Genomic DNA, 15,444 nt, shown 5'->3' with positions numbered 1-15,444 from the left:
TTAGAAATAGGAATAAATTATAATCCATGAACGCATTCACCCACTCAAAAGATAACGATATTTGTCAGCAAATTGCCAAAAATATTCCTCCAAAATGCCAATTCACACTCAGAATGGCATACCTAAAAACAGACAGAGATTTCAGATGATTAAAATTAAGGACCTTCTGCCAATTTTGGCTGAAATTAAGGACCAAAAATCGATTCCAAAAAAACTTAAGGACTCTTAAGGACCGTACGAACCCTAGAGCATACACTTGCAATACTTCGATTTGCTTTTATACAGATATTGTTGATATGATTCTAGAAGATTAATTTACTGCTGAGATAAACTCCTAATATTTTATACAGGAGTCACATGACACTTGAGCTCCATTCATAGTAATATTATGAGTGGTTTTTCGAGTAGGGTGCTCTTGAAAATAGACTACCGAAGATTTATCTGTATTAATTTTGATATTCCATGCATCAAACCATGGAGAGATTTTATCAATAACAGTTTGAGGTTTCTGAATAGCATAATTAGGGTTTAAGGATTTGCTGAGGATTGTCGTATCATCAGCTTCATTATGATAGCTTCATTATAATACAGAATATCATTTAAGTATATATTAAAAAGTAAAGGCAAAATAATTTGTCCTTGGGGTGCAACTACTTTGATGAGTCGAGTTCTTGAGAGATAGGCTTTAATTTTTACTTGATAGGTATGGCCTTTGTGGAAAGAAAAAAGAAAGAAGTGTCTCTGTGAAAGATTTTAGATTTTAAGGGAAAAAAGCTAATATTTATATGGTTTGTGAGAGAATACATAAAATTTCATGGAATAATTATTTCATCCACCATTAGCAGTACTGTAGTGATTTAGCCACTTAATAACAAAAGCACTTCAAATAGAATAAATATAATACTTTGGCTATTTGCTACATTATTTTAATTACCTTGAGTGCACCATGAAAGTGATTATCTGAAGTTTCATCTGTTGAAATTAGCTTGAAGAGTCATTAAGTTTTTTGAAGCTGGAGATATGAAAAATGTGCTGTGCCATCACCAGGACTCAAATTCTGGACCTTTAAAATAAGCATCAAGTATGCTTCCAATTACACCATGAAGACATATATAATGGAGGTAGAAAATACCTTTTAAAGGGCAAATGGGTATTAAGGGGATGCAATCACCAAATCCTAGTGGTGATGAATTATCATCCACCATCTTTTAGTTTGGGCAGCATCTGTAAAGTCATTAGGTTATTTCGAAGCATGAGAAATGAAAAATGAATACTCGCCGGGACTCAAATACGGACCTCTCCGAAATCACTCTGAACATGCTGACCACTACACCATGAAGGAGGGAGAAATACCTTATATGTGAAATTGTTGTAGTTTCTCATTGTTTCTTGAAAATATCACAGAGAAAACAACACAAGGCAAAAAACATCATCATACAAAACATCTTGGATGAAAAAGAAAGCAAGGAGAAAACATTGCAGTTCTAAAACATCATGGTACAAAACGTCATCTAAAATAAAGCATCTTCATCAAAAATATCATGGTAACTAATAAAGTGCCTACAAATCATCGTAGATATATGCTTTTCAGGTTTTAAAAGTTGTAAATACATATTCGCATTATGATTTGTGAGCGCAAAAAGCAATGAGGAATATTTTTACCTTTATATTTTTGAATTAGCTATTAAATTTTAGCTCAAAAATTCAGAAGGAAACTTAAGCATTGAAAAACTGAAAATGAGTAGAAAATTAATGTTACTAATAGCAGTTAACATAATTTTATAACATAATAAACAACCACATGTATCAGGTTGTCTGGAAAATAATGCACGTTTTTGCAATTATTTATTTTTCCTTTACATTTTTAGCAACAAAAATATTTTGAATTACATTGGTTTATATATCATTTTGAAGCTCTATTTTTGCTCTATATTTCTACAATAATCATTTTGTTCCAACATTATTTTCAAAAAATATTTACTAGGTGTTTTTGTTTAGATGTCAAAACGGGATTTTCTGCAAATTTACTTTTATGAGTAAAAGCTAGGCCACAGTGCAGCACAAATGAATGTCAATGTCAACAAAGTATGGGGCGAGAAAAGTGTTCTACAGTACGAATCTACAGTTCAACGGTGGTACCAAAAGTTTCGTTGTGGAGAATTTGACCTGGAAGACCAAGCGCATTGTGAACATTCTTAGCTGTTGACGACCATGATTTGAAGACTTAAATTGAAAGAAACCCGTGCACAACTGTTCGAGAGCTTGCGGAGGAGCTTGGTATAAGCAAAACAACAATTGATGATTACTTGAATCGTATAGGAAAGTCAAAGAAGCTCGACAAGTGGGTGCTTAATTGAGTGAAAATTTAAAAAAAAATTGCTGTTTTGAAGTGTTGTCTGCTCTTCTCTGCAACAAAAATGATCCTTTTCTTGATTGAATTGTTACGTGTGATGAAAAGTGGATTTTCTAACTGGTGACATTCAACTCAGTGATTGGACAGTGGTCAGATACCACAACACTTTCCAAAGCCAAATTTGCACCACAAGAAAATTGTGCAGACTGTTTGGTGGTCTCCGGCCGGTCTCGTCCACCACAGCTTCCTAAATCTGGGCGAAACGATTAAATCAGATCAACGAAAATTACCAATTACCACTTTTTCAAACATCTGGACAACATTCTGCAGAAGAAATGCTTCAGAAACCAAGATGAGGTCAAAAACACCTTTGACAACTTTATCGCGTCTAGAACTTCAGATTTTTTTCTACCGGCATAAATAAACTTATATCTTGCTGCAAAAATGCAGTGATTCGGCTGGTGCTTATTTTGATTAATAAAATTGTTTTTCAGTTGAGTTATGATACTTTAAAGATATACGTTAAAAACCTGCATTATTTTCCGGACAACCTAATAGTTAGTTACTCATCTTCCTTTTTCTGATTTTTTTTAGAGTATGTTTTTCATGAAAAATTACCAATATAAACTTTACAAAAAAGTTTAATTAATTAATAACCTTTATAAGTTAACTATAAAAGCTTAAAATTCACTTAACTGCTATACTAAGAATTATTTTTTCAGTCATTTTCAGTCTTTGAATGCTTAAATTTCCTTATTTTTTACAGCAACATTTATTATTTAATTTAAAAATACCAAATATAAAAGAAAAAACATTCCACATTCCTTCTTGCACTCACAAACCATTATGCAAACATTTAAAGCCTGAAAACGCATATATGCGATGTTATCATTATGTGATTATTTGTAAGTGCTTTATTTTTTACCAAGATATTTTCGACGATGATGGTTTTAAACTGCAAACTGAATCGCTTTATTTTCAACAATGATGTTTTGTACCAGGATGTTTTCTCCACAAAGGTTTCAACGGACAACATCTTGAAGCAGCAAACTTATTTTAAAATTTTATTTCCAAACAAGGAAAATATGCATTTTGATATGTTTCATTTAATAGTTGATAGTAATTTACTGTATATATTAATATATTCTAAGCTGTGACATATTATCACTCAGCTACAAAAGCAAAATGAATATATATTTAATTCGGATTTTAAAGCCAATGGCCACTGAAATACAAAATCAATGAAATTAGTTAGGTTACATTTTCTAAAAAAATTTCTTACAACTCACATTCTCAGGCAACAATTTCATTTTACAGAAACTTTCGGTTATGCAGAACAACAGAGATAAAAATGATAATTTCAGAGATCTGTCAAATATATTCTGCTATATATATTGCATGTTTCCTCACAATTTTATCATCTTAATAACTATAGTTTCGTATATTCAACAATATTTCTGCATTTATTATATGTATTATAATTTGCTAACAACCATACATGACAGCAACTGTTTTACCTGGACTCCTTGAACGACTTTCTTCATTTTGTCTCTGCTTAAATCTAAGAAACTCTCAATGAGGTCACCATCAATGAAGCCTGAAGATACCTCTTGCTTCCTTTCAGTAGAAAACGATCTGTAGCTGTATTCAAATTAAGTTAATGTAACTATAAAATAATCTTGAAAAAATATTATTTTGACAACAGGAATTACATTTTGCTATTTAATTCGTTTATTAATTATTGTTAATAAGGTTGGTTTATTTATTTTAACAATACTTAATAAAGCACATGAAGGTCACTGTCCTAAGCTCCATTCTAGTTTTGACTGAGAATATTTCAGGAGATTATCTGTTAAAAAGCTAATACTTCTACAAAGAATTAAAAATCAATAAACAGTTTATTAATTAAAATATCAATTCACAGAACACAAGCAAGAATTCAAACAGCAACTCAATGATAATGTATCTACTGATTACAAGAATTCTAATCCTTTGCTTTAATTTACAGCAGTAAATGCAGGGAAGCAGATGTTTCAAGTTTAATACATTACATAAATTTGACTTTTTAATGTAATTAAATGCATAAAATGCCTTCATTTTCTGATTTATCATTATATAATTTATATACATGTAATGTTTTACTTTTGGCAAGAGACAAAAAAAAAAAAAAAAAAAAAAAAAAAAAAAAAAAAAAAAAAAAAAGAGCATTCCATGTTATGGCTGAAACTACTGCTGGGTAAATGATTGGAAATTGTGTGTGTCACAATGAATGACCTGATGGAATTTTAGAAGAAGCACGACCAGCTTGATAGTTAAACATCACTTATTTTTGGATGATGAATTTCTTAGCACATATCTTTATAACTGGTAGAAGATTAGGGGTTTTAAACGTGCCCCATAAATTTGGATATGCAATTACATTTTAAATAATGGTGAATAGCTAGCAGAGGCTGAGCGACACACTGTCACCAGGCAGGGCGAAGAGGCGAAAGACAGAGTATGCAATTAGTACCTATTTATACTAGATAGGTGCATAAGTACAGCTAATCTGTGATTGGTTAATTTTTGGTTTTAGTTACATTTTTCAAGCAATGTTATGTAACATGAAAAGATCTCGAATTTTGGAGAACAGATGAATTTAGACATAAATATGTAAGATATAACAACATATGATGGCTGCACTAAGAAATAATTGGTGACCTCAAAATTAACTATTCTAAATTTGGTGTTCTCCCCCTAAATTCATCTGTTCTCCCAAATTCAAAATATTTCCGTTACATAATGCTGCTTGAAATATGGAAATAAAACCCAAAATTAACCAATCACAGATTAGCTATACTTATGCACCTATCTAGTATAAACAGCTACTAACTATGTAGTCTCCTCTCTCTTTCGCGTGCCTGCTGACAGCGTGTTGCTCAGCCTCTTTATAACTGGCATCACCATTATTTAAAATGTAATTGCATATCTAAATTTTGGTGCACATTTAGAACCCCTAATCTTCTATCAGTTATAAAGATATGTGCTAAGAAACTTGTCATCCAGAAATAAATTATGTTTAACTATCAAGCTGGTTGTCCTAAATTCTATTGGATCATTCCACTATGATGCAGTTTCCAATCATCTATGCAGCAGTAGTTTCGGCCATGACTAAAGCGTGAATTGTTTTTATCTCCGGCAAAAAGTAAAACATTACAGCAGAGTCTAACCTGATACATATCCTGTGTGTCCAATGGAAAAGTCATCGCAGTGTCTGCATTAACTAATCAAATCTTAGATAGTGCAAATACTAAGAAAATAGTGAAATTGATGATGATTAATTGCAAAAATTATTAACTAACTATAATCATGTATTTGTTATAAATAAATATGATGTGAGTTTATCAATATCGAGCCTCCATGAGTAGTTTTAATTTCATAATTACATATAGGCTCTCAATCCTATCGAGCATCTCCTAAAGATAATAGTGAAATTAAAAAAACAAATACACAAATTGTTAAATGCTGGTATTATAAAACCGTCCTTCAGTCCTTATGCTGCACCTGTAGCTTTAGCTTATAAGAGAGATGAACAGGCCAAAACTATCGGAAACTCTCGGAAACTTAACCAAATAACTAAAACAGATTCTGAACTTATCCCTAGAACTGATGCTGTATTGTATTAACAAATGCTGTATTGCATTTGCAATCAACAAATGCAAAAAATTTTTCAATATTGGACTTAGCATCTGGTTACTGGCATATAAAATTAAATGAAAATGATACTGGAAAACTAGCATTTACTACAAACTTTAGTCTTTATGAATTCAATAGATTGATTACCTTTTGGTTGGAAAAATTCTCCAGTTGTTTTCCAAACAGCTCTTACATAAATTTATATTTGATTCAGTTTGCTTTAAATTATTTTGATGACATTATAGTGTTTTCCCCAAATTTTGATCAACATCTTAAAATAATATTTCAGATATGTGACAAAGAGAATATAAAATTATGTGAAAAAGAGAATATAAAATTAAAACAGTCTAAGTGTAACTTTGATAAAAAAAAATTAATTTTCTAGAATATGAGGTTCAAGCATTACGTAACATATAGAAAGATCTCGAATTTGGGAAAACAGATGAATTTAGGAGGGAGAACACACAATTTAGAATAGTTAATTTTGAGGTTGTAAATCATTTCTTAATGCAGCCATCATATTTTGTTATATCTTACATACATATGTGCTGGAAGTTATCATATACATTGCCTTGTTACTATGTGCTGTAACAGTTACTTAAGAAATTACAACAGCAGGAAATAATATATGGTTAGTCATCTTCTATTTCACATATTAGTCTAGCAATGTTTATTTAGCACGTTCCTGCATATGCTATCAGGCTGATTAGAAAGTAATGCATGACTAATACAGAATATAATATTTATCATTTTTCATCCCTTCTCCCTATCTTTCAGACAATTCTTCAGTCCTTTTTTGATATTATGGCAAAATATTTATTTATTACCTTTTAATCTTCCTGTTGACTGTAGATGTCCTAGCAAACAAGAAATGCTCTGTGGCTTAAATTGGTAAAAGCTGAAAGGAGCAATATCTGAATTTTTAGGCAGATCAATAAGAATTTTTTATTATTAAGCCGTTGTTGAGTCACACTGGGGCATATGATTTAGTGTTAACCAATTGATGGAATCATATCATGGCTGTTGATTAATACTTCACTGTTAAAGAACATTTTAAACTATTTAAGATGTTTCAAGACTACAGATGCTTGCATTAATTGTTTGGCTATTTTCTAATTGTTCAAAATTAATCATGCCTCCAATATCACACTGGATGTAGAGCAAAACTTGCTTTGGATACAGTCTTAATTTTCTTTGAAATATGCCTTTTTGAGTAACATCAGCATAAAGAATTCCTTCAATTCATCATTTTTCATCTCAAAAATTTCTAGGCTTGAACTTGAGATTAAAACTTTTCCTTTGGGACATTCACAAGCCTTGTTAACATTCACTGATAGCAATTCTTAAAATAAAAAATATTCAGATTGGCTTCTGCACCATTTTCATGTAAATAAAACCCATATAGCATGGTGTAAAAAAAGTACAGCTTACAACTTAGCATCACTTACTTATGAATAAAATTACTGAAGTGTTAATTCAGCTGACTTAGGAAAGAAAGGCAGAGTAGCAAGATTATAATAAGAAAGGTAGAGTAACAACATTATAACAATAAGAAAGGCTGAGTAACAACATTATAACAATAAGAAAGGCTGAGTAACAACATTATAACAATCTGTAAAGAAATCAGTTATAGAATCACTTTAATACTCTCCTATGCATTTGATCTTTGGAAAGCCAAAACACTATGTTACTTTTAAACCAACTTGGCAGTTCTGCTGAAAATTCCTGATGTTTGAAATTATGGGTTTCTGTTTGGCTTCCGTAGGACTTTTAATTAGACCTATTCCAAACTACTGAATCTCAAAGTGTCAACATCTAATTAGTTTTCCAGTTCTTGATGAAAGTATTGTGATGAATGTGTTCTACATTTTACTTTAGCCTCGACTGTACTAATACTCCCATAGAGCAAAAGCCCCATTTCCATTGACTCATTGCCTGTAATATATATGTGATAAAAACTTGGAGAGACTACTGCATAATTAAAAAAATGACACTTCAAGGAGAGATTTGTAGCTGTAACAGGGTTCGTAGCCAAAATTTAGTTAAAAAAATAAGCACCTGTCTAATTACATTAAACACAACTGCATATCCTTAAAAGAAAAATTAGACTTATAATTTAAAGTATGAGAAATGAAATATTTATTAAGAGAGAATGAGCATTATCTTAACCATGGAAAGTATTTTTTTTTTTTTTTTTTTTTTTAATTTTAAATAACAGTTCAATTTACAGAACTAGTTTACTATGAGGGGGGGGGAACTATGCAGAACTAAACAATATTACAAGATTTAATGACAAAATTTCAGTTCAAAATATAGAAAATAAATAATAATAAGCCATATTAATTGTATTCGTTTGGCACCTAATAATAAATACAATTTATTTTTCCACTCATATTAATATTTAAATAATTTAACTTTACTGAAAATTCTGAACATTTTCTAAATTTTCATTGTATAACAGTTTTCCCTTAGCAGATATTGCAAGCAAAGTAATTTAAGAAAAAAAGAGGAACATTTCTGAAATCAGAAGGCGAGAAATTGCTTCATGCAGTCATCCTTTAACAGTAAAAGCTTAACTAACTCGCATACTCGGAAACTGCCGAATACTCCGGATAGTCGAGCGTAACTGGAAAAATAGGAGGGGGGGGTGGATTGTAGCCATTCTTTAGTTTTTTTCGGCTAAATAAATGCTTTTGACATTTCGATATGTGCATCATATAAAAATAGACCAACGGAACTGAAAAATATTCTGCTTAGCAAGCACAATAAAACTTTTAAGTTTTCATAAACAAATCTCAGACTGAATATCAAAATTAATTCTCTCTGCAAACGTTATTGCGCAATACGCCCCCCATAATTCCTCCGTACGTGATATTATGCAATCGGAATCAACAGCTACGGAGAATAAAGACCTAAATATAGGAAAAGAAAGAGAGTTATCAATCTGGGGTGTTTTTCATTCTAATTTTGAACAGACTGCATTATATTTCCGGAATAGAATCATTCTTCGCTTGGGTTGGTAGACCGCAGAAATTTTCATCCTATTCAATCCAGATTGGAAAGTGACCAAAAAAAAAAAAAAAAGTCCATTGATTGTTTTGCAGCGAAATGTAATGGTTTCAATATTTGACATTTTGCAGAGAAAGGGGAGAACCTCTCAACCTTCGTACTGTATAATGTATTGGGGGCGGGGGAAATTATTTTGACTATTCGATTACTTTCCCTTCATTTAAGCCATTCCGAATATTATTCCTTAGAAAGCTAACCTGAGTTAAAACACACTTACCCATTTTCGTTAGTTTATCTATACTTCAGCAATTACTGCAACTATATTATTATAAATATTTATACATATGCTCATAATATAAGCATAACGATCATAATAAAAGCGAATATGAACTCACCACGTGGAACAAGAAAGCAAATTATTAAAATCTTGATAGAAATTCAAACATGTGTAGTATTTGGGTGGAAGGAAAAGAATACTGAATATACCGGAATTTTCTACCATTTTGCAATTCTTTGACCAATAGAACGACATGCACCTTCTGTACTCCCCTGCACCAAAGGTTACCTTAATGCAGAGAAAGGGGGATAAGGTATTTCTGGGAGTATGATTCACCATCTGACATTCCGTATAAGGAAGAAAAGTTGTTTATTTAGTTTCAGCTCTTGTATAGGGAAAACGTGATCGTTCATTTAAAAAAAAAGGGGGGGGGGGCACTAAAAGCAAAACATAAGCACTAAAAAAGGGGGGCTTTAAAGAAAAAGTAAGCACCTATAAGGGCCTTTATATTTTATTTTCAAATATAAGGACTTATAAAAGCACTTGTAAGGACCGCTATGAACCCTGTGTCAATTCCACACATAATTTTATTCCTTGATAATTAATTCTGAGGACGCATATTCTTTTTTATGGTACATCATCATTTACAAATGGAAAATACACCCCACAATTTTGCACAGCTTACATCTCTTTAGACAATGGACAAAAATGGAAAATAACCTCTGGGTGGCTGCTGCTTAGCAATTACCTTTTATACCAGATTACATTTCAGATCACATGACAGATTAATGTTCAGACGTTGGGTTTAGATTTCATGGATAAGTAGGCAATAGAGATTACACAGGGTTCCTACACATTCCTGCACACAGAAATTAAGTACTTTTAAGGACCATTAATGAATAAATTAAGGACCTATGAGCAAATGGGAACTGAATAAATTCAATTGAAAATACTATTCTATGCCTGAATTTCACTTTTGTAATACCATCCTAAAAATAAAATAGATCCCTGAGTAGTATGCATTATTACTAAACATGAATTAACATAATGATTAATAAGTTTGAGAATAAAATAAACTTTATACAACTTATCAAGTAGGATTAAATATTTTACACTTATAATAGTTGGACATATTTGAAAGAAGATGACATTTATTTACGTTTTACTAATAGTTAGCTTTATGTTGATTTTTTTATGTCTCATTTTGTTGCATACTTAGTCAGTCTAGAGGTTTAGTAAATAGCAGGTAGATTTTATGTCAAACGGTATAGGTTAAATAAAATGAGAAGTAAGATCATAATCAGCATGATTCATAACAAAAGACTGAATGTTGTCACTGCTGTTGCTTGTCTAGAGAGACACCTGCTCATTAGAACAAACCTGAAAGGTCTGATGTAGACACAGTTGGCAAGTGTTAAAACTTAGTCAGGCTCTGTTTGATGCAGTTAGTGTCAGAGCTTTGTGTACAGTTCCAAGGGATTGTAGCCCAGTTAATATACTTTAATGTTCCAATAAGCGATTTAAGTACCAGAGATGATAAGTTGTTTTGTATTATTTTTAAGTTTCACCAGAAGCCAAAGAATGATGGAAAGAATAAGTTTTACTTGAATTTTTAAATTTTTGTGTTTTATCTTGTGACCACAGTGTTAATGAAAGGCAATAACTCACTTTAATAGGTAGAGATAACTTTTAAGGGTAAGCAGTTAGTTATAAATAATTAAATTAGGTAATTAGATAACCTTAGTCATAATGGATTTACATGGCCACTATTAAATTTTATTTTTTAACAATATTTGTTAAAAAAGCCTATTAAAATCAAAATCTAATAAAATTTTACAGTTTAAAATACATGTAATTTATGACATTGATCCTTAAACGATATTAGGATACACATTAAAAGCTACAAAACATTTATGTTTTGTAACTTTTATGTTTTGTAACAACACTCAAACATTTATGTTTTGTAACAACACTCAACAAAATATGTATCCTTCATTTTAATTTGAAGCCTTTTCAAACATTTTAACTAGTTTATATAGATTTCCTTCTCTTTAAAATCTTTTCGAACAATTAGAGAGTTGTCTCAATATGCAAACCAATGCTCTCGCTAGTTTCTGCGTGCTTATCTCCTAACTTGTCAACATGGCCACAAGGTACCTATGAGGGTTTACTTGATCTGGTAAAAGTTAAATAGTCCCCCCCCCGACTGAATCATAAACTGAAAGGCTGAAATTATAAACAATTGGGTAAGTTACAAAATAATAATTGCACATATCTTTGAGAAATAATTTTTTTATGTATTCAGTTTCTTTCTTCAACACGGTTCCTTTTCATTTTAGAATTTTTGGATCTAATTATTTCTGTTATTCTAAAAAACACTAGATGCATTTAGAATGTATAGAAAAAGTGGCTAATTCTATTTCTTTAGTAATATGAACATTCAGAAGAAATATGAAATATGAAATATATATGGTAAAGCCCGGTTACAAAGCTGGTGTGGCAGAATTTTTAGAATTTACTGACACACCAAACAATAAAATCGAGAAATAGCAAAACGTTTAGAATTTAGAAACCACAGAGATTGCATCAGGTGGGAAAATGCCTACTGCCAGCTCTGTGTATGATGCATTAAGGCATATTAGATTAATTTTTTAAATTATAAGTTTTCAATTTCTTTATTAATAAAAAAATCCCTTTCTATAATGCCTTCCCAGTGATAAGATTATAAGCACTTTTGATATTTTTGATGCTTGTGTCTAGTGAAAGGTAGAGAAAATAAAGGGAAGATAAACATGTTAAGAAAAAGATTCTAGTATCAGGAGTAAAACATTCAAATATTATGCTTTCATTGTTCTTCCAGACGTTCTCCAAAAGGTAAGAAATTCATTGCAAACTTTCTGTAAAATACATCCATTATATGTCGATATCATGGAGACATTTTTCATTTTGTCACATATTTCTCGAATCTTCTAGAATAGTGGGTCTATAAATTTTGACTTCAAACCCTTCTAAACTTTCCAAGCTGCAATATCCAAAATACTAAAGAAAAATTATCCCTACCAATTCTGTAATAGCAAAAAGTCAGCTATATTTTGAAAAAAAAAAAAAAAAAAAAAAAAAAAAAGGGAGGGAAAAAGTGTAAAATTAATTTTATAGAGAAAGCTGATGCATATTCTGAGAATTTTGTATATTTCGAGACAAATGCATGAGAAAAACGCTTACTATGAAAAAATTAAAAAGAAGACATTTTTAATTAATTGCATAGCTAATTTTGCTCTTGCTAAGAGCTGTTTCGTAAATTATGCTTTATAGCAATATGCCTTATTTATCAGATTCATAATATTGTATAAGTTGCCAAAATGAAACTTTATAATATGACAGCAAAAAATAGAATGTTTTATTTTAATGTTATTTTTTATATATAATTTCAATATATTACCATTATTTTAATGAAATTTATCAATGTTATGATGCTTTAAAAAAACTGGTCGAAAAATTGTCAGATCTCGGAATTAAAAATTTTCTATAGAAACTGATCCTAAAATCGCCAAAATGTTGACAAGTCGTCAAATTTAGAGCTGTTTAATAAAAGAATTCACGTCCCCAAAAGCGAAAAGTTGTTATGTTTCACTTCTTGCTTAGAAACTTGAGTATCTCATCATTTTTATTAGAAATAGAAACAAATTATAACCCATGAACACATTCAAAAGATAACCATATATGTCAGTGTATTGCCAAAAATATTCCTCCAAAATGCTAATTCACACTCAAAATGGCAGTCATAAAAACAGACAGAAATTTCAGATGATTAAAATTAAGGACCTTCTGCTGATTTTGGCCATAGTTAAGGACTTTTAAGGACCAAAAATCAATTCCAAAAAATTTAAGGACCTTTAAGGACTCTTAAGGACCGTACGAACCTTGTTACAAGATGATCTTTTTCAGAATTGCAAGGAGTTTAGTTAGAAAAATTATTGCTCTTTTATTTTTAGAATGAAGATGGGAGTTAAAGGGCTATTATTAATTTATTATTTGAAAGATAAACATTTTCTATTTTACATATATATCATTTCTTCAAGACAATAAAATGGATGGAAGTTTTCTGTAATTATTTACTGAACCATGTAAATTACAGACTTTAAGGACTTTTCATTATATGCAGTTGAAAGTTGTACATAATCTATTTATATTACTCTGCTAGAAATATAATCATGAACTTTGTTAGTCTAAGATCATCAAACTTTTAAACAGAAATATTTCAGAGCAGCCACATTTTTATTATTTATTTAACAGTTTATTTTATCCTTCTGACCAGCTTTTGTCTAAAAAACGTATAAGGGGAGTGTCATCCAAATTAGAGTAAATGTAAGAATAAAATAAATATATATATATATATATGATGAGAAAATTTAAGTATATAAATAATAGATAAATTTAAATGAAAGGATACAATGCATGTGTGATTTTCCCAACAGATTTGATTACTTTTGTAAGCCTACTTTGCACTTCATTCAAAAACAAGAAATATTCTTCAGGCAGTTGTGTAACTAGACCTAAAATAACAAACACACAGTAAATTTACAGATTAATTAATAGCCTCCCCCAAAAAAACAAGCTAGAATTTATTTACAATATATAAATAAAGTGATTTTTTTCTTAAATAATAAAAATAAATTCTTTCTTGGAGAATAACAGCACAGAGGGAAAAAAAATATCTAAACGAATTTAACAAAATACGTTAATACAAAAAAACATTGTAAGTTACAACTTTTATGTGATACAGTATACAGCTTCAACGTTACATGTTCCTTAAATCAACATTTTACAACTTATTTTTAAAAATTTTTTACTCATACTATAATATCTTTAAAATAAAACAGCTTTTTTTAGATTCACTCATAGAAGTTGAATGCATAATTCTCAGTGAGCTACACTATAGTTTTCAAAGTAATACGAGTTAAGGGAATGAAATTATGAACTACAAATAACAACATATATGTCATGGGAAGAAAATGATTCTGAACATAAGATTTTTATTTATTTAAAATATGCACAATCATGCTTGTTCATAAAGATGCTGAATACTGTCTTGAAAAATGTTCCTTCACATTCTACGAACTTCTACACGCAATGCAAGTATAATTATTACCCCGTTATTTTACTGGCTAATATACTTCCCACTTCACATAAAGTGGGAAATGTTATTATACTAATATGAGTTAAAAGTTTCTTAGGCCTATACTTGTAAATGAATATTAACACTCCATCAGGCGCGTTGATCTGACAGATATAGACGTGTCAAAATCTCTGTTTTTGTCCCCTTAAACTTCTTCTCACGACCTTGACCTTATCAGTATCTGTCCATCTGTCCACCCCCTCCTTTGGAATGCAGTAATGACCAGTTCAGTGTAGAAGTATTTCCTGTTTTTAAGCTTATTTGAAAATCTGTCCCGTCATGTATCCGTCAGATACATGTTTCCGATAATGTTTGTCTCCTGAAGCTTTATGGAAGTATCGAGATTTCTTACAGATTTTTGATTTATTTTCCCATGATGAATGCTAAAGGCTTTTTAGATTTGAATAATCAAAAAGATCTTGAACTAATCCATAATATTCTGTTTAGTGATGGAAATGAGGAATTAAATGCTGAAGAATTTGATGAAAGTGATGATGAAGAAGTGGATATTTTAGAAACATTTGAAGTGGATTCTGAAAGTATTGAAAGTGATTATAATGACTCAGAACTTGATGATGATGATTTTAACAATGGTGATTTTTATGTAGGAAAAGACAAAAGCACTAAATGGGCGAAATCGCCCGGAAGAAAAATTGTCAAAGTTAAATCACAGAATATTACCACAAAATTACCTGGAGTAATGGGAAATGTTAAAGATATAAAAACTATATACGACTCTTGGAACTGTTTTTTTTTTTCTGATGAAATATTTGAAATAATTGTGAAATACACGAACAAATACATTTCTACAATTTCTGATCTATTTAGTAGAGAAAGAGACGCAAGACTAACAGATATCGTTGAAATAAAAGCATTTATAGGTTTACTTTTATTAGCTGGTGTTTTGCGAAGTAATCGACAAATTTTGGAAGAACTGTGGTCTACTGATGGAAT

At 30.5% G+C, this 15,444-nt stretch overlaps 1 protein-coding gene across 1 annotated transcript in view; it reads right to left on the bottom strand.

Moving 5' to 3' along the window:
• pic (DNA damage-binding protein pic) overlaps positions 1-15,444 on the bottom strand; it is a 136,213-nt gene that overhangs the window by 1,347 nt on the left and 119,422 nt on the right. Inside the window, exons 23-24 of the mRNA XM_085815050.1 lie at positions 13,765-13,867; positions 3,871-3,994 (exon numbers count right to left, since the gene is read on the bottom strand). Coding sequence (XP_085671176.1) covers positions 3,871-3,994; positions 13,765-13,867 — 227 coding nt within the window. The remainder of the gene's footprint in view (positions 1-3,870; positions 3,995-13,764; positions 13,868-15,444) is intronic.

The sequence above is a fragment of the Stegodyphus dumicola genome, chromosome 4 (assembly GCF_044657685.1).
Source record: "Stegodyphus dumicola isolate Sdum_Otavi_A_Nest chromosome 4, ASM4465768v1".
Classification (NCBI taxonomy): Eukaryota; Metazoa; Arthropoda; class Arachnida; order Araneae; family Eresidae; genus Stegodyphus; species Stegodyphus dumicola.
Note: the sequence above shows the minus strand (reverse complement) of the source record. Positions and strands in the feature narration are given on the sequence as shown.